Genomic DNA, 18,890 nt, shown 5'->3' with positions numbered 1-18,890 from the left:
TTCCTACCCTCTAGGGGTGTGGCTTAGTGAAGGGGCAGGACTAGCCATGCATGGGGGCAGGGAGTGGGCGGGAAGTGGGCATGGCCGCTACCCAGAGAAAGAAGTAACTGACCCAGAGACTCCGGGTCAACCCCAGAGAGCGCCCAGGCGGGTTGTAAATAAGCCGTATGTAAATATGGATTATATTAACCCGTGCACTGCCAAACGTGCATCTAACAGAGCTACAAATAATAAACGCGTCTCTGGGCACACATCGCAGGCCCCGATCCGCTACAACACGGGTCGGCAACCTTCGGCACTCCTGATGTTGTGGACTACATCTCCCATAATGCTCTTACAGTCATAATGCTGGCAAAGCATCAAGGGAAATGTAGTTCACAACATCTGGAGTGCGGAAAGTTGTCTACCCCTGCGCTACACCATGCAGGTACAAGACATGACCCGGCGGCACGGAGCCGAGACGCAGATTACCTGCGCGGCCGCAGGCACGGAAATAAAACATGAAATCAGATATAAAGCCGTTCGGCCGCTGGGCTGCAGGACGTTCGTGTAACGGAGGAATTTTAACACATAAATCTACGAAGGAGCCCAGAACAGAGCCGATGGAGCGGCAATACCCTGATTATAAACACAACTGTAATAAATAATAACACAATAAATAAACGCAACGACACCAAACACACTACAGTCACCGTCGTTCCCTGTACACAACACAGCCCGTCAAATAGAGCGAGTGCAACAGGGGATTGGGGGGTTAAAAAAACATATATAGAAAACCATAAGGGGGCATCGGCCACCAGCCATATCCCCCCTATCCCATTCACAAACTGAAAAAGGGGGTTAAAATAGACCAAAAAAAACATTGCGTGCCCACAGGACAGGAATGGAGGGGTTTAAGTCAACTAGGTTGCCATGGTTACCCAGAGGACACCATCTATCACTTACAATGGTCACTTACCTTTTAGGAACCTTTCCAGTTATGGCCCCCAAAGCCCTGTTGCTTGGAATTCATTTTGCGAGTTACAGACGAGGACATGCGAGGTCACCTAGAACTCGCCAGCCCTCGCCTCTAACTCCTAAAATATAAACTTGCAGGCAGCTCACGAACTAATAGACTAATAGAGACTTATAGACTAATAGACTTATAGAGACCTATAGACTAATAGACTTATAGAGCCAAACGTATATAATTAGATACTCTCACCCAGCCCCCGACCTGCATTCCTAATCAATTACAAGCGTATCTGTTTCTATAGGAGGTTTCCCGGTGATAAATAATTCCACGCGTGGTGACGGCAAACAACAAGTTTCATGATTGTCTTGACAGTAAAAGTGTCCAATATGCTATGACAAGGGTCCGCGTTATCACCGGAGCGACGCCACCTACAGCCCAGTGTAATAACTAGCGAATAATACCTACATGTGTGGCGGGTTCAGACCCATTCGGCCCATGAAGTCTCTCTTCGTCTTAGATTCAGGAGCCGTATGTCTATCCCATGCATGTTTAATACCCTCGCTGTATTACCCTCTACCACCTCTGCTGGGAGGCTGTTCCACTTATCTACCACTGCTTTGGATCTACCACAGCTTGAATCATGCAGGCATTTTTTCCCTAAGGAATACCCTCGGAACACTTACATAAACACACAATATTCCCCTCCTCTCTCTCACTGTCTGACTGACACTAAGCTGACACTCTTAACACCATATGTTGACACACACCTATGCTAACACCGCAGGGTCAGTCTGCAGCCTCCACGCTGCATCCTTATACTGCATCCAACTTACACGTAACCACCTTATACGAATCCTTCATAACCACCTGTGTTCATGCACCGTCTGCGTGCGACCCAATAGTGCGACGTTTGCCCCAAAGCGCGCAGTAGAAAGGTTGGTGAATAATATGTAATATGTTATTATTATTATAAATAGACTGTAAGCTCTTCCCCCCCCTCTGTGAATCTTCGTGTTAAATTGTCATTATTCATTTTCACCGTCTCCTTTTTTTTTTAAAGGACGCTCTAGAACCTGCTGGCGCTCTAGAACCGAAACGTAATGTTAATGCGTACAAATCGGTACGCGCCACTCAAATGAATGAACGCAGGGAGATGGCGGGATAACACACGGCGGAGGCACAACTACAAAGATATACGAGGATCCGCCGAACGGACGCTGGAAGCAGCCGAAGGACAGGATGACGCAGCGCCGCCAAGCATTATAGCGGCAGCGCCAGGGGTTATAGCGGCAGCGCCAGGGGTTATAGCGGCAGCGCCAAGCGTTATAACGGCAGCACCAAGCTTTATAACGGCAGGGCCAGGGGTTATAACGGCAGCGCCAGGCGTTATAGCGGCAGGGCCAGGGGTTATAGCGGCAGGGCCAGGGGTTATAGCGGCAGGGCCAGGGGTTATAGCGGCAGGGCCAGGGGTTATAGCGGCAGGGCCAGGCGTTATAACAGCAGCGCCAGGGGTTATAGCGGCAGGGCCAGGGGTTATAGCGGCAGCACCAAGCGTTATAACGGCAGGGCCAGGGGTTATGGCGGCAGGGCCAGGCGTTATAACGGCAGGGCCAGGGGTTATAACGGCAGCGCCAGGGGTTATAGCGGCAGCACCAAGCATTATAACAGCGGCGCCAGGCATTATAGCGGCAGGGCCAGGGGTTATAGCGGCAGGGCCAGGCCTTATAACGGCAGCGCCAGGGGTTATAGCGGCAGCACCAAGCATTATAACAGCGGCGCCAGGCATTATAGCGGCAGGGCCAGGGGTTATAACGGTGGCACCAAGCATTATTACAGCGGCGCCAGGCATTATAGCGGCAGGGCCGGGGGTTATAACGGTGGCACCAAGCATTATAACAGCGGCGCCAGGCATTATAGCGGCAGGGCCAGGGGTTATAACGGTGGCACCAAGCATTATAACAGCGGCGTCAGGCATTATAGCGGCAGCGCCAGGGGTTATAGCGGCAGGGCCAGGCATTACAGTCCATGCCGGTTCCTTTGTAACGGATATAAGTAAAGCTTTTGTGTCGGATCGCACAGGAACATCACGGTTATCGTGGTTTTGATGGCAAAGTATGAAGCATTTTGGGGACCCGCGTTATGGGGGACTTTCTACTCCCCGGGCTCTGGAGCCGTGGGGGGGCGCAGAGCGCGGCACGGACTGGTTAGAGAGAGGAGGGCATCGTACTTTCCCCTTTACCTGAGGTGGGGGACTTGCAGCGCTCCAGTTCCAGAGACACCGGGCTGTCTGTGAGCTCCGTGAGACCTACAGATAACAGAAAGAAACGTGAGAAGGAACATCGAGAACCGGAACCCGCGCACGTTCCGCGCGTTCTAAGCCTTCCCCGGAAAAGCTTCTCAGAATCCATCTCTTACATTTATTGTTCTCACAAATGCAGAAAATCACTTTTTGCTTTCCAAATGTTGTTAAAAATGCAAATCAATGTCGGGGGGGCAGCGGGTAGCCGTGGGGGACACAGAGCGGAACTCATCAGCATTCCTCTCGAGGTTTGGCGTTCCAGAGCCTGTTCCGATAAGGTCTCGAGCGGCCGCGACGTGCGCAGCAAACATTTCAGGTGCAGCGGAGAGATTACATTAATTATATCGCCTGTTTGCTAAAAACTGCGATTTGGGTGACAAATGCGGAACGCGATGCTTAGAACATGCGCAAGGACGGCTACTCACTCCGTGCGCAAAACAGGGAGGTCTGGGATAAAAAGCTCTACAAACGTTGAAATGCATTATTTTTTAATATTACGTTTCTGCCTAATAATAGAAGATAAAGAGCCAATTTGGGAAAGTGCTGTAGAAGAGACCGAGGTGGCTTCAGAAGCTTGCAATCTTTTATCAGCAGTTTCCAATAAAGGTATCATTCTTACTGCGGCTAAAACGGTACGATCTACCCTTCTATCAATTATTGCAGTGAGGTAAAAATAATATCATTATTATTATTATTGCTATTTTCGATATTATTATTATTATTATTTTTGATATTATTATTACTATTTCTTTTTTTTATATTATTATTATTATTGATAATAATATTATTGATATTACTATTGATTTTTGCATTTTTTACGCCAGTACTTGGTTCTCTGGACTGATTTCGGAACTCGCTGTCTTTTTCTTTCTCTTGTGCTTTTTGGGTTGAGGCCGCACGGCTTTCTGATTTAGGGATATGAACTGTCTGAGTATATATTATATTTATATTATAACATTATATATTATATATATTATATACTGTCCCAATATCCAGGGCGTTCAGAGCTTTCCGTTAAGCTGCACAGACATCGCGCAGGCACATTGCTCCCGTGACGGGAGGCGGCGCGGCCAACTTACTCTGATACGACGTACGGATCCGTTTCGTTAAATCGGGGTAAAAATTAGACAGGCCACGCATGCAAAAGTTGTCTGTGGAACATGCCAGAACATCAGCAGCAGCGGCAGCGGCGGCAGAACGCGGAGGAAAGAAAGAAAAACAGACTGCAGTGAAAGAACGCGACACCCCCGGCCAGCCAACGCGCCCCCCACCGGCCCCGGTACCGGCACATTGGTATCCACCGGGAGAAAAGTGTGTGGATCTGCATCGGAGGGTTAAAATACACCATTTACCCTGTATAATGTATAGATAAATCAGTGACCGGCCCCTGTATAATGTATAGATAAATCAGTGAGCTGGACCCCTGTATAATGTATAGATAAATCAGTGAGCTGGACCCCTGTATAATGTATAGATAAATCAGTGACCGGCCCCTGTATAATGTATAGATAAATCAGTGACCGGCCCCTGTATAATGTATAGATAAATCAGTGACTGGCCTCCTGTATAATGTATAGATAAATCAGTGACCGGCCCCCTGTATAATGTATAGATAAATCAGTGACCGGCCCCTGTATAATGTATAGATAAATCAGTGACCGGCCCCTGTATAATGTATAGATAAATCAGTGACCGGCCCCCTGTATAATGTATAGATAAATCAGTGAGCCGGCTCCCTGTATAATGTATAGATAAATCAGTGACCCGGCCCCCTGTATAATGTATAGATAAATCAGTGACCGGCCCCCTGTATAATGTATAGATAAATCAGTGACCGGCCCCCTGTATAATGTATAGATAAATCAGTGACCGGCCCCTGTATAATGTATAGATAAATCAGTGACCGGCCCCTGTATAATGTATAGATAAATCAGTGACCGGCCCCTGTATAATGTATAGATAAATCAGCGACCGGCCCCTGTATAATGTATAGATAAATCAGTGAACGGCCCCTGTATAATGTATAGATAAATCAGTGAACGGCCCCTGTATAATGTATAGATAAATCAATGACCGGCCCCCTGTATAATGTATAGATAAATCAGTGACCGGCCCTGTATAATGTATAGATAAATCAGTGACCGGCCCTGTATAATGTATAGATAAATCAGTGACCGGCCCCTGTATAATGTATAGATAAATCAGTGACCGGCCCCTGTATAATGTATAGATAAATCAGTGACCGGCCCCTGTATAATGTATAGATAAATCAGTGACCGGCCCCTGTATAATGTATAGATAAATCAGTGACCGGCCCCCTGTATAATGTATAGATAAATCAGTGACTGGCCCCTGTATAATGTATATATAAATCAGTGAGCCGGCCCCTGTATAATGTATAGATAAATCAGTGAGCCGGCCCCCTGTATAATGTATAGATAAATCAGTGACCGGCCCCCCTGTATAATGTATAGATAAATCAGTGACTGGCCCCTGTATAATGTATACATAAATCAGTGACTGGCCCCTGTATAATGTATATATAAATCAGTGAGCCGGCCCCTGTATAATGTATAGATAAATCAGTGAGCCGGCCCCCTGTATAATGTATAGATAAATCAGTGACCGGCCCCCCTGTATAATGTATAGATAAATCAGTGACTGGCCCCTGTATAATGTATACATAAATCAGTGACCGGCCCCTGTATAATGTATAGATAAATCAGTGAGCCGGCCCCCTGTATAATGTATAGAGAAATCAGTGACGGCCCCCCGTATAATGTATAGATAAATCAGCGAGCCGCCCCCTGTATAATGTATAGATAAATCAGTGACCGGCCCCCTGTATAATGTATAGATAAATCAGTGACCGGCCCCCTGTATAATGTATAGATAAATCAGCGAGCCGGACCCTGTATAATGTATAGATAAATCAGTGACTGGCCCCTGTATAATGTATAGATAAATCAGTGACCGGCCCCTGTATAATGTATAGATAAATCAGTGACCGGACCCTGTATAATGTATAGTACTTGCTGGCCTTTGCGGGTGGGTCTGGGAGGGTTTGCGGGGCCCCTGCGTGTTTGATGAGTCCGTGTCATGCGTGTGATAATAATCGTTGCGTTTCTTTCGCTGCTAAAATCCATAAACATTTCACCAAAGCAGAAAGTTGAACAGCAACACAGGTGGCGCAGGCACAGAGTGACCCGAACCGAGCACACGGAGGACACGGCACACACGACACACGGTACACATGGCACAGGGATGTCCACGTAAGCCCTTGCAGACCCTCCAGTCACCTGATAAGAGACACACGTGTGTGAGCGTGTGACTGTGGCTCGGCCCATGGAGGGCTCCAATGGACAGCCCTATTACAGATGCAGTAAATACAGAGGCAGACAAGCGTGTGACGCACAGACATGTAGCGAGGGCTGGAATCCCAGTTTTTCCAGGACACGTATGCATTTCCCGTGTTACTGAGGAGCACGCGTGAAGTGCTGCCCCCTGCAGTGTATTCCCTCCTGTGCGGGGTCAGCGCTGAACATGCGCCGCTCGGTATATGTATTCGTGTCCTGGCCGCGGTCACCCAAGGAACGGCCCCTCAGAGCCTGCGGGAGCGAGTGTTTACTCTGAGTTTGTGGGGAGAGCGGAGAAGCCGTTCTCCTCTTTCTCTCCTCCCACCTAATTATCTCTCTATCCCTTCTTTCATATCTTTCTACCTCTTTCTATTTCCCTCCTTTCTTCGTTCTCTCCCCTTTCTTCGTCTCCCTCTTCTCTCTCCCTCTCTTTCTTCTCTCTTTCATCTCCCCTCCCTTTCCGACCGTTCCTATTAATATTTCATTCCTTGGTCCCAAGATGCCCGGGAACTACAACTCCCAAGACTCCCTGCTTACACGTGGCATTATACAGGACAGCTGAGGATCCTGGGAGTTGTGGTCCCTGCGCATTACTGTGACTGTAAACGAGGGCACGGGATAGAAGCATCGCTACTTTAACCCTTAGTGTATGAGGGGCTGTCCAGGGCTCTGAATGAGTTAACGGGCTGGGTTTATAAACGGGTCGTCTGTTTTGAGGCGTTGAGGCAGAAGCTGGTTCCGGGGCACGCGATTCCGGATCCTTCCCTGCATGTCCTGGCACCGCTCCGGTCCCAAAGGTTACCCGGGGGCTCCGGGATACTGGATGGGAGGCTTCGTAGGTAGACAGGAGGGATAAATGTTACAAGAGGCCAAAATCTAACTGAGGGAGTGGCGGATAAATAAACAGCCTCCCAGCAGAGGTGGTAGAGGGTAATACAGTGAGGGGATTAAACATGCATGGGATAGACATACGGCTCCTGAATCTAAGACGAGACCAACGACTGATTAAGGTTTGAGTCTTTACAGCGGGAGAAACGGGCGACTAGACGGGGGCCGGATGGGGCCGCTGCGTCATATTCAGGCTTTTCATTATCTATAAAAGAAGCTATTGTTGTGATTTCAGAGAGAGACCCGGGTCTGCGGGGGTTAAAGATATGATCTGTGTCTTTATATTCTCTTGGGTGACCGCTACAGGGTGTCCCATGGATCATGCACGTGTATGCACATGAAGGGTGAGCACACGCTAACGGCTGACATGCGTGCAGGATAAAGTCACGGAGACGCCGCGTACCTGACGCCAGCTGCTTGTTCTTGCGCGGAGACCTCGGCTGCCGCTGATACGGGTCACTCGAGCCGTACAGATCCATCGTTCCCATGCTGAGCAAAACGCTCTTCTGGATGTAATCCACCACGGACAGCCCGTGACAGTTCCCGAAGGCCACGCTACAAGACAAATAGTCACACCGGTCCATGCGCAACCACAAGAGCTGACACTCAAGAAAAAAGTGATGGGAGTGATAAAGGACCATTGGAGCCCAGGAGTGATGGGAGTGATAAAGGGCCACTGGAACACAGGAGTGATGGGAGTGATAAAGGGCCATTGGGACACAGGAGTGATGGGAGTGATAAAGGGCCATTGGAGCACAGGAGTGATGGGAGTGATAAAGGGCCATTGGGACACAGGAGTGATGGGAGTGATAAAGGGCCATTGGGACACAGGAGTGATGGGAGTGATAAAGGGCCATTGGAACACAGGAGTGATGGGAGTGATAAAGGGCCATTGGGACACAGGAGTGATGGGAGTGATAAAGGGCCATTGGAACACAGGAGTGATGGGAGTGATAAAGGGCCATTGGAACACAGGAGTGATGGGAGTGATAAAGGGCCATTGGAACACAGGAGTGATGGGAGTGATAAAGGGCCATTGGGACACAGGAGTGATGGGAGTGATAAAGGGCCACTGGAACACAGGAGTGATGGGAGTGATAAAGGGCCATTGGAACACAGGAGTGATGGGAGTGATAAAGGGCCATTGGAACGCAGGAGTGATGGGAGTGATAAAGGGCCATTGGGACACAGGAGTGATGGGAGTGATAAAGGGCCATTGGAACGCAGGAGTGATGGGAGTGATAAAGGGCCATTGGGACACAGGAGTGATGGGAGTGATAAAGGGCCATTGGAACACAGGAGTGATGGGAGTGATAAAGGCCTCTGTGCGTCTATGAAGAGATTCCACTAAAAATCAATCATTTCCAGCTACAATAGTCATTTACAGCATTAACCCCGTCTGCGCTGGATTTCTCATCCACTTCATGTTATTTTAATGGACAAAATGAGATTTTCTTTCACAAACGAGGTTTTCAGGTGACCCCAAACTTTTGATCGGTAGGGTGTGTGTCCTTTCCACGTCAGGTTTAATATTAGTTCTGTGTTACTTGCGGCTTCAGAGCGCGGGAGGAGCGAGCCATGCGCAGACGGTACTTACAGCCCATAGGCAGAGCTCACGGCCAGGCTGGTAATCTGCTGAGGGGGCTCCCCGTCCACCCACACCAGCTGAATGACAAGCTCCGCTTGGTACCCTGGGGGCATCCTCACCGGGCGACTCTTCACACTAAACGGGGCGAGAGAAATCAGACAGAAAATGACTTATTTTACATCTCCGCCAAATCGGGGAGAAATTATTGTCTGGGGTCCTAATCTCAGCGATGTTACAGGACATGAATCAGTCGTTGGTCTCGTCTTAGATTCAGGAGCCGTAAGTCTATCCCGCGCATGTTTAATACCCTCACTGTATTACCCTCTACCACCTCTGCTGGGAGGCTGTTCCACTCCTCTACCACCCTCTCAGTAAAGTAAAACTTCCTTCCGTTCCATCTCAGTCTCTGACTCTCTAGTGTTAGATTCCGCTCTCTTGTTGTCATTTTTCTCCTCCTTTGAAATAAATTCCCTCCTGTCCTTTATTAACCCCTTTATGGATTTAATTCCTCCCCATTATCCCCCCCCTCGGGCTGAAGCCCCCTTAATGCGCCGTCACATTATCGCTCAAGTGCTCGGATGCAGTAACCGCCGCGCAGGCACAGCCAACGCCGGAAAACAAGACATCAACTCTAACCTCAAATTATAGAAAACGAGCTGTTTCCACAACAAAGCGCGAAGCGCCGGCGCCCCGACGATTACGAATCCGCCGCGTTCCGCAAACAAAGGCCGGGATAATCGAGTAATTACAGCGAAACCCCGGCGTTCGGCGGCTCTGAGGTCGGAGGACTCGCTGGCCGGCCCTCGGCGGATAATCACTATAATCTGACGCGGCGGGGGGGTAATTCGCTCTAAACACCGAATAAACAGCACTCAATGCCGGGCGAAGGACTCAACGATCTCATCTACAACAATTAACCCAATACTTTCCAACGCATGCCACGCCGCGAGCAATTTAAATGGCCCGAAAGGGGCACTTAAGGGGGTGTGGTTAGAGGCGTGGCTTCATGCACTATTACTGCATGTTTATATACCAGAGTGGGGCATTTAGAAGAAGAATAATGGGGTTTATTTAACCGTTTAATTTATAAAGCCGTTCCCTGCTGTTTCTATACACATTATCGGGGCTTTTAGGGCCGTAGAACCCTGCGATCTCCTCATACCCAGCAGAACTATTCTTACATTACCAAGAACAGCCTCCCAGCAGAAGGGGTAGAGGGTAATACAGTGAGGGTATTTAAACACGCATGGGATAGGCATAAGACAAGACCAACGACTGAAGGTTTGAGAAACGGGCGACTAGACGGGGGCCGGATGGGGCTGATCTGTTTTTAGGGCGATGTCGTTGGTGGGCGATGGGTGCCGGCTCTCCCCTCCGTCTTACGTTAAGCAGGGTATGCTGTCTTTCAGGGGCCCCTCGCACGTCACGATGTTGGCGCTCCCCGAAAGGTTCCTGCTCTTCAGGGTCAGAGGCTGAGAGCCGGGTTCGGGGAACGGCGGGACGGCGTCGGGGTCCGGAGTGATGATGTCATCGACCTCATACTTCAGGCGAACTTCTAAAGACTTGCAGGAAACAAAACAAGCGGAATCATCGTATTGCAACAAGCCGCCGGCCGCCACCGCGCATGGAGACCCGCCTGCCCCCGCCGGGGTCCGTAACTGAACCCCCCCGGTCCGGTTTTACTTCTTCCATAACTATCATAATGATTAGAAATATCCCCCATTAGTTTGTGGAAGGGGGGGGGTCCTGCTTTATATTAATCAATCAATCAATAAGAAATAAATAAGTCAGGAAGAGCCGTTCCTCATACCCAGAAATCAATGAATATCAATAAATATTCCCTAAACCCGTGTGCTGCCGTGCAACGCGTAATAAATCTATAAATATACAGAGAAATAATATTTACCGATTCCGACGTATTACTTCTATTGGATTAATTGATTGATTGATTATCGGACACCGCGGGACCCCCGGCTCTTCCCGTCGCCCGTCCTGTTTTGCTGATTACCCAGGATCTCGTCTCTCGCTGCATTATGGCGGCTGCTGCCGGATCTCCATGTGATAAGGCGAGGATGTTAATGAAATAAACGACTTCCCCTCGGGGCCGCACCGGTGGGGGGGGGGGCTGGCACTTTAAGGCCATGGCCGCTTAATGGCATAAATGCGGCCCCCATCTGCATTGGCGCGTCCGCAAAGACCCTTCAGGCTTGGTTTCAGGTATTTATAATGACTGTCAGGACCCCTACATTAACGAGCCCCCCATTTCCGGTATGATCATTGTGTGGTGTTACGCCCGGCGTTTCTCGCCCCAGGGATCTGCAGTTAGGATACTCAGTATCACTGGTCATGGCTGCTGATTTGATGAACACGATCTCGGCCCACGGGTCTCTGCGGCTTGGAACCGGTAAGCCTGACCCCCCAGCCATGACCCCCCAGACACTTACCGCTATCTCGGCGACGGCCTCGTGCCGGCTGAATCTATAGACTATGACATAAGCGGAGACGCCGGCCACGCAGAACACCCGGCTCTCCGGGCACCACGCCATCATCTGCACGGCGAAGGGATCCTCCTCCACGATCTCCGCCGTCTGCCTCCCGTCCCCGACCTTCGCCTTCTCAAAAGCCTTGGAGGTTTTTAGTTTGTATAACATCTGGAGGGTGCCTGGAAGGACAGAACGGGCGAGGAGCATGAAGAGCGGGTACTCTACCTTCAGGATCTTAGGGCGAGAGTGTCTCAGGGCCACACATTCTGAACCCAATGATCTCTGAGCGTCTCTCACTGCGATGCCACAGCTGGCATCACGGGTGTGATGTGCGATGGGTGTGATAGGTGTGATGTGTGACGGGTGTGATAGGTGTGATGTGTGATGGGTGTGATAGGTGTGATGTGTGACGGGTGTGATAGGTGTGATGTGTGTGATGTGTGACGGGTGTGATGGTGTGATAAGTGTGATGTGCGATGGGTGTGATAGGTGTGATGTGTGACGGGTGTGATAGGTGTGATGTGTGATGGGTGTGATAGGTGTGATGTGTGACGGGTGTGATAGGTGTGATGTGTGTGATGTGTGACGGGTGTGATGGTGTGATAAGTGTGATGTGCGATGGGTGTGATAGGTGTGATGTGTGACGGGTGTGATGGTGTGATAGGTGTGATAGGTGTGATGTGTGAAGGGTGTGATGGAAGTGATGTGTGATAGGTGTGATGTGTGACGGGTGTGATGGTGTGAGGTGTGATGTGTGATGGGAGTGAGGATCTTTTACGTTAGCTACCGGGGGGGGCAAAGGGGATGGTGGCAACTTGGCTTTACCTTTCCTTTACCTGAAGGTGTCAGCCCTCCCCTGGTGTGAGTGAACGGTATTAGCGTGAGTGTGAGAGCTTATGGTGTTAGCATGTGTGTGTGTTACTGTATGCAGTTAGAGAGTGTATGTTAGTATTAGCGTGAGTGTGTGTTAGTATTTGGTGTTAGTATATATGTTATTGTATGCAGTTAGCGTGTGTGTTAGTATTTGGTGTTAGTATATGTGTTATTGTATGCAGTTAGCGTGTGTGTTAGTATTTGGTGTTAGTATATGTGTTATTGTATGCAGTTAGCGTGTGTGTTAGTATATGTGTTATTGTATGCAGTTAGCGTGGGTGTTAGTATATGTGCTATTGTATGCAGTTAGCGTGTGTGTTAGTATATGTGTTATTGTATGCAGTTTGCATGTGTGTTAGCGTGTGTTAGTATATGTGTTATTGTATGCAGTTAGCGTGTGTGTTAGTATTTGGTGTTGGCATGTATAATGTGGTATTTCGGTCCCGTTGATAGGTAGAGATTTGTCGGAGGCGGCGTGATTACGCGTCCGTTGCCGGGTACACGGAGGGCTCGTGACACGGGACAGAGCTCGGGGTCGGGCTGGTAATTGCATTCAGGCAGCAACAGAAGCTGCAGCTTCCCGCGCTGCGCCCCAGGGACCGACCGTTAATAGCTACAGCCCTAAAACCCCATCAGCCTTCTCCGCCTATCCGTGTGTTGGAATCGCACCCCGGGACGCGCCACGAATTAAAAACCACCCCGGGGATGACAAAGAGATTTATGTAATTGCCAGGTTTTTAACCCTACGGGCGCCGTGCGATGCGCTGCGTTTCATTCCGGCGTGGGAAGGGGAGAGTTAAGCATTCGCTGGCGGCCGTCACGTCTGGCCGGGAAGTTTCCGGATCAGCGGCGGCTTCATTGTGCGGAAGGGATTCCTGACTCCATAAAACGCCACAGATGGGCTTTAATTGCCAAATGAACGGTGCCGGCGCGGCTGCCTCGCACCTGAGCACCGCGCCCGAGCATCGCACCTGAGCATCGCGCCCGAGCATCGCACCTGAGCACCGCGCCCGAGCATCGCACCTGAGCATCGCGCCCGAGCATCGCACCTGAGCATCGCGCCCGAGCATCGCACCTGAGCACCGCGCCCGAGCATCGCACCTGAGCACCGCGCCCGAGCATCGCGCCCGAGCATCGCGCCTGAGCATCGCGCCCGAGCATCGCGCCTGAGCATCGCCCCTGAGCATCGCACCCGAGCATCGCCCCTGAGCATCGCGCCTGAGCATCACCCCGAGCATCGCACTCGAGCATCGCCCCTGAGCATCGCCCCTGAGCATCGCCCCTGAGCCGTTACAGCGGAGCAGGGCACCGATTTCATTTATAAAGCGGATATTTGGTGACGGCTTTCTGGGTCCATACAGCGGTATAAGCTAGTCTATCACTCCTAGATTGTAAGCTCCTCTGAGCAGGGCCTGCTTACCTTCTTTTTATGTCCTGTTTATTTATACAGCGCTGTGGAATATGATGGCGCTATATAAATCGATAAATAATAATAATACGACATTTAACAGCCTACAGGGGGGGGGATTCGCGGAGACACGGCCAGCGCTCCATATTCACTCTTACTATTTATCAGCGACAGAGACACAGAAAGCACCCCTAACGTATAGCAGGTTAACCCCGTGTTAGTGGTAGCGTAAGGCCCACCTAAGAAGCAGCGATGCTGCCCCCAACACAACATGCGCCGCTCGCTCGTCACAAACAGTGAGACTTACTGGCAGATGCGTCCCAGAACTTGATGGAGCCGTCGGCGTGTCTGAAAGCAGAATGCACGGGTTAGTGATGGAGCGCGCGGCTCAGAAACATGTATATACTGTGTGTGTACTGCGTGTGTATATATATATACTGTGTATGTACTGTGTGTGTATATATATACTGTGTATGTATATATATATACTGTGTATATACTGTGTGTATGTATATATATATACTGTGCATGTACTGTATGTATATATATATATAGTGTGTATATATATATATACTGTGTATATACTGTGTATGTATATATATATACTGGGTATATACTGTGTATGTGTATATATATACTGTGTATATACTGTGTGTGTGTATATATATATAGTGTGTATATACTGTGCATGTACTGTATGTATATATATAGTGTGTATATATATATATACCGTGTATATACTGTGTGTGTATATATATATATACTGTGTATATACTGTGTGTGTATATATATACTGGGTATATACTGTGTATGTGTATATATATACTGTGTATATACTGTGTGTGTATATATATACTGCGTATGTATATATATATACTGTGTATATACTGTGTGTGTATATATATATATACTGTGTATATACTGTGTGTGTATATATATATATACTGTGTATATACTGTGTGTATATATATATACTGGGTATATACTGTGTATGTGTATATATATACTGTGTATATACTGTGTGTGTGTATATATATATAGTGTGTATATACTGTGCATGTACTGTATGTATATATATATATAGTGTGTATATATATATATACTGTGTATATACTGTGTGTGTATATATATATATACTGTGTATATACTGTGTGTATATATATATACTGGGTATATACTGTGTGTGTATATATATATACTGTGTATATACTGTGTGTGTGTATATATATATAGTGTGTATATACTGTGCATGTACTGTATGTATATATATATATATATAGTGTGTATATATATATATACTGTGTATATACTGTGTGTGTATATATATATATACTGTGTATATACTGTGTGTGTATATATATATATACTGTGTATATACTGTGTGTATATATATATACTGGGTATATACTGTGTGTGTATATATATATACTGTGTATATACTGTGTGTGTGTATATATATATAGTGTGTATATATATATATACTGTGTATATACTGTGTGTGTATATATATATATACTGTGTATATACTGTGTATATATATATATATACTGGGTATATACTGTGTATGTGTATATATATACTGTGTATATACTGTGTGTGTATATATATATAGTGTGTATATACTGTGCATGTACTGTATGTATATATATATAGTGTGTATATATATATATATACTGTGTATATACTGCGTATGTATATATATATACTGTGTATATACTGTGTATGTATATATATATACTGGGTATATACTGTGTATGTGTATATATATACTGTGTATATACTGTGTGTGTATCTATATACTGTGTATATACTGTGTATATATATATATAGTGTGTATATGCTGCGTATGTATATTTACGTTCTTACCCGGTCACGATAATTTCGGGGTAGGTTTGCGTCCCGATGTTCCACGCTCCTCCTGTTAGGGGCCATTCCTGCGTGGAGTGAAAGAGTCGTGAGGTCAGAGAATGCTGGGAGTTATTACGCGGGATTACAGACATGCGTATGTTCTGCTCCGTTGAGTTATTTGCCGACGCCGCTGATGCCGGTTAATGGCGGCGAGCCATGTTTCTCTGACGTGATTGGCTGCCGTCACTCGCACCTTTGGTATGAATGACAGCCATGACCTCATACAAAGGGTGACATGTATGACAGTCCGGCCGTGACGAAACCTGAGTGTGAGTGGCCGTGACAGCCGGGCTGGAAGTGTCCCGGGGGCCGTGGACATTCACAGACAGCTCGCCGAGTCCTCCTGGATCTATACTGAGACCGGACTCGTTTACCAGAGCCGCTGAAAGGATTAGGGGTTATCGGTCGGTAGCCGTGCCGGGGGTTTGGTTATCGGTCGGTAGCCGTGCCGGGGGTTTGGTTATCGGTCGGTAGCCGTGCGGGGGGGTTGGTTATCGGTCGGTAGCCGTGCGGGGGGGTTGGTTATCGGTCGGTAGCCGTGCGGGGGGTTTGGTTATCGGTCGGTAGCCGTGCGGGGGGGTTGGTTATCGGTCGGTAGCCGTGCGGGGGGTTTGGTTATCGGTCGGTAGCCGTGCGGGGGGGTTGGTTACCGGTCGGTAGCCGTGCGGGGGGGTTGGTTATCGGTCGGTAGCCGTGCGGGGGGGTTGGTTATCGGTCGGTAGCCGTGCGGGGGGGTTGGTTATCGGTCGGTAGCCGTGCGGGGGGTTTGGTTATCGGTCGGTAGCCGTGCGGGGGGGTTGGTTATCGGTCGGTAGCCGTGCGGGGGTTTGGTTATCGGTCGGTAGCCGTGCGAAGGGGTTGGTTATCGGTCGGTAGCCGTGCGGGGGGGTTGGTTACCGGTCGGTAGCCGTGCGGGGGGGTTGGTTATCGGTCGGTAGCCGTGCGGGGGGGTTGGTTATCGGTCGGTAGCCGTGCGGGGGGTTTGGTTATCGGTCGGTAGCCGTGCGGGGGGGTTGGTTATCGGTCGGTAGCCGTGCGGGGGGTTTGGTTATCGGTCGGTAGCCGTGCCGGGGGGTTTGGTTATCGGTCGGTAGCCGTGCGGGGGGTTTGGTTATCGGTCGGTAGCCGTGCGGGGGGTTTGGTTATCGGTCGGTAGCCGTGCCGGGGGTTTGGTTATCGGTCGGTAGCCGTGCCGGGGGTTTGGTGATCGTTCAGTAGCCGTGCGGAGGGGTTTGGTTGTCATTCTGCTTCCTGAGTAATCCCAGAAGCCTCTGCGGGCTCCGTCCCGATCGCTCTGAGATCTCTCCCGGCTGCTGGGTTCCCGGCGCGTGAGATTTAAATAAGCAGAGAAGCGGAATCCGGTTTCCCTTCCGCCGCCGTCTTTGCAGCTGTGATAATAATCATTACTAACGAGCTCCGCGTCTCATTAATCACGCAGCTCGCCAACCCGCGGCCACAGGGTCATAGATCCGCATGCTGTGTGAAGTAGTCTATACAGGGCATCGAGATGGAAGACGATACTAAGATCATTCGCGTCCCAGAATGAACCAAAATCGCCCAAACAAGCCTAATAAAGTACCCTGTTTCACGCCTAATACGTTTAACCGCCACATCCAAAATGGCGCCTCCACAACATAATATTCTATGTTATAAGCGAGGCATTTTGTGGCATGATCTCGCTCCGGGGTATTTACCCCCCCCGGCGGGCAGCCACGTCTATCTGAGCCCAGAATGCTGGCGATGATGTATGTTCAGCGATGATGGCGGACCCCCGGTGGATAGGCCCGGCATGGCCGCCCAGTGCAGGCGGGAATCGGTACCTTGTTACTGTAGCCTTGCTTTTTGTGCTTGGCTCCCACAGAATAAAGCACCGGGATCAGCTCCGGGGGGCAGTCGGCGAAATACTCGGTGCAAGTGACGGGCGACTCGTGGATGTCCATAGAATACGGGTTTTCAAAGATGGGGAAGCTGCAGAGGAAAGTTCGGTTACCGTTAGTAACAATCATCCACCCCAATGAAACCCGCAGAACACTCAACTACCCGATCTGCCAGACACAGGACACTCAGCTCTGATCCGTCCACCGGCAGATCGGCCCCATCCGGCCCCCGTCTAGTCGCCCGTTTCTCCTCTAACCTTAATCAGTCGTTGGTCTCGTCTTAGATTCAGGAGCCGTATGTCTATCCCATGCATGTTTAACCCCCTCACTGTATTACCCTCTACCACTTCTGCTGGGAGGCTGTTCCACTTATCTACTACCCTCTCAGTAAAGTGAAACTTCCTTCCATTCCATCTCAGCCTCTGACCCTCTGTTTTTCATAGTCATTAGAAGTGGTGGATGCGCATGTTTCTGGGGTCCCATGACACAGTATACATGTCACAGGGCAGATGTCAGGATTTAGGGATTTATGTGCTGCAGATCTGTATGAATCCACAGAACAGGCTGATCAGCAGGCCGCGATGTGCTGCGATGCCTCGGACCCCCGGGGTATAATCCGCTCTCCGCAGGCTTCTTTAAAGGGAATTGTTGATTTGAGTAACGCCCCTTCACTGCATTTTATCTGAATTCACTAAGGTCCTGCGCATGCTTTTATTATTCTCCCCCCATACATCTCATTCAGCACAACTGTGGGATGAAGGGGGTTAAATAAACTAACATTGAAAAAGCAAAAAATAAATAACCAGGTGATGACCCCGAAGTCCCAGAGCCTCGCATGCCCTTTCCTGTAACTTATAACAGTCACAGACGTCACACCTGCCCCTGGGTATACGCCGCTCCAGTCCCGCTCGCCGGAGTGCTATAGGCGGGTATTTTGGGGGCATGGTCTCCGTGTCCCTGCTGTGGAGCAGCACTGTTCGTCGTTTGCCCCGTCATGCCGACAGCGCGTAGTTCCAGGTAGCACCGCTTTCTCAGCTAATGCTAAAAAACCCCAATTGTTCAGTGAAGCAAACTGTGATCCTTGTCTGACCACTAAACAAGCACAGGCACGTAGCCGCGCATGATCACACACACCCAGTGCTTTCTCCACTGTCCGTTACTATGTTGGCCAGGCGCTGACTGGGTTATACCCAGGAGCTTCAATGTAACATTAAACCGAATAGCTGTGTCAGGGGTGTCCAACCTGCGGCCCTCC

At 49.2% G+C, this 18,890-nt stretch overlaps 1 protein-coding gene across 6 annotated transcripts in view; it reads right to left on the bottom strand.

Moving 5' to 3' along the window:
• STXBP5L (syntaxin binding protein 5L) overlaps positions 1-18,890 on the bottom strand; it is a 93,170-nt gene that overhangs the window by 14,139 nt on the left and 60,141 nt on the right. For 3 of the 6 annotated variants that reach the window (XM_053457011.1, XM_053457007.1, XM_053457009.1), the window contains exons 12-20: positions 17,579-17,726; positions 15,717-15,784; positions 14,158-14,198; positions 11,531-11,748; positions 10,470-10,648; positions 9,096-9,221; positions 7,902-8,053; positions 4,334-4,405; positions 3,195-3,260 (exon numbers count right to left, since the gene is read on the bottom strand). In XM_053457011.1, coding sequence (XP_053312986.1) covers positions 3,195-3,260; positions 4,334-4,405; positions 7,902-8,053; positions 9,096-9,221; positions 10,470-10,648; positions 11,531-11,748; positions 14,158-14,198; positions 15,717-15,784; positions 17,579-17,726 — 1,070 coding nt within the window. The remainder of the gene's footprint in view (positions 1-3,194; positions 3,261-4,333; positions 4,406-7,901; positions 8,054-9,095; positions 9,222-10,469; positions 10,649-11,530; positions 11,749-14,157; positions 14,199-15,716; positions 15,785-17,578; positions 17,727-18,890) is intronic. The other 3 variants (XM_053457012.1, XM_053457008.1, XM_053457010.1) reach the window with 1 other exon arrangement.

Source organism: Spea bombifrons, chromosome 2 (genome assembly GCF_027358695.1).
Source record: "Spea bombifrons isolate aSpeBom1 chromosome 2, aSpeBom1.2.pri, whole genome shotgun sequence".
NCBI classification, from domain to species: domain Eukaryota; kingdom Metazoa; phylum Chordata; class Amphibia; order Anura; family Pelobatidae; genus Spea; species Spea bombifrons.
The sequence above is the reverse complement of the archived record's forward strand: the minus strand, read 5'-3'. Positions and strand labels throughout refer to the sequence as shown.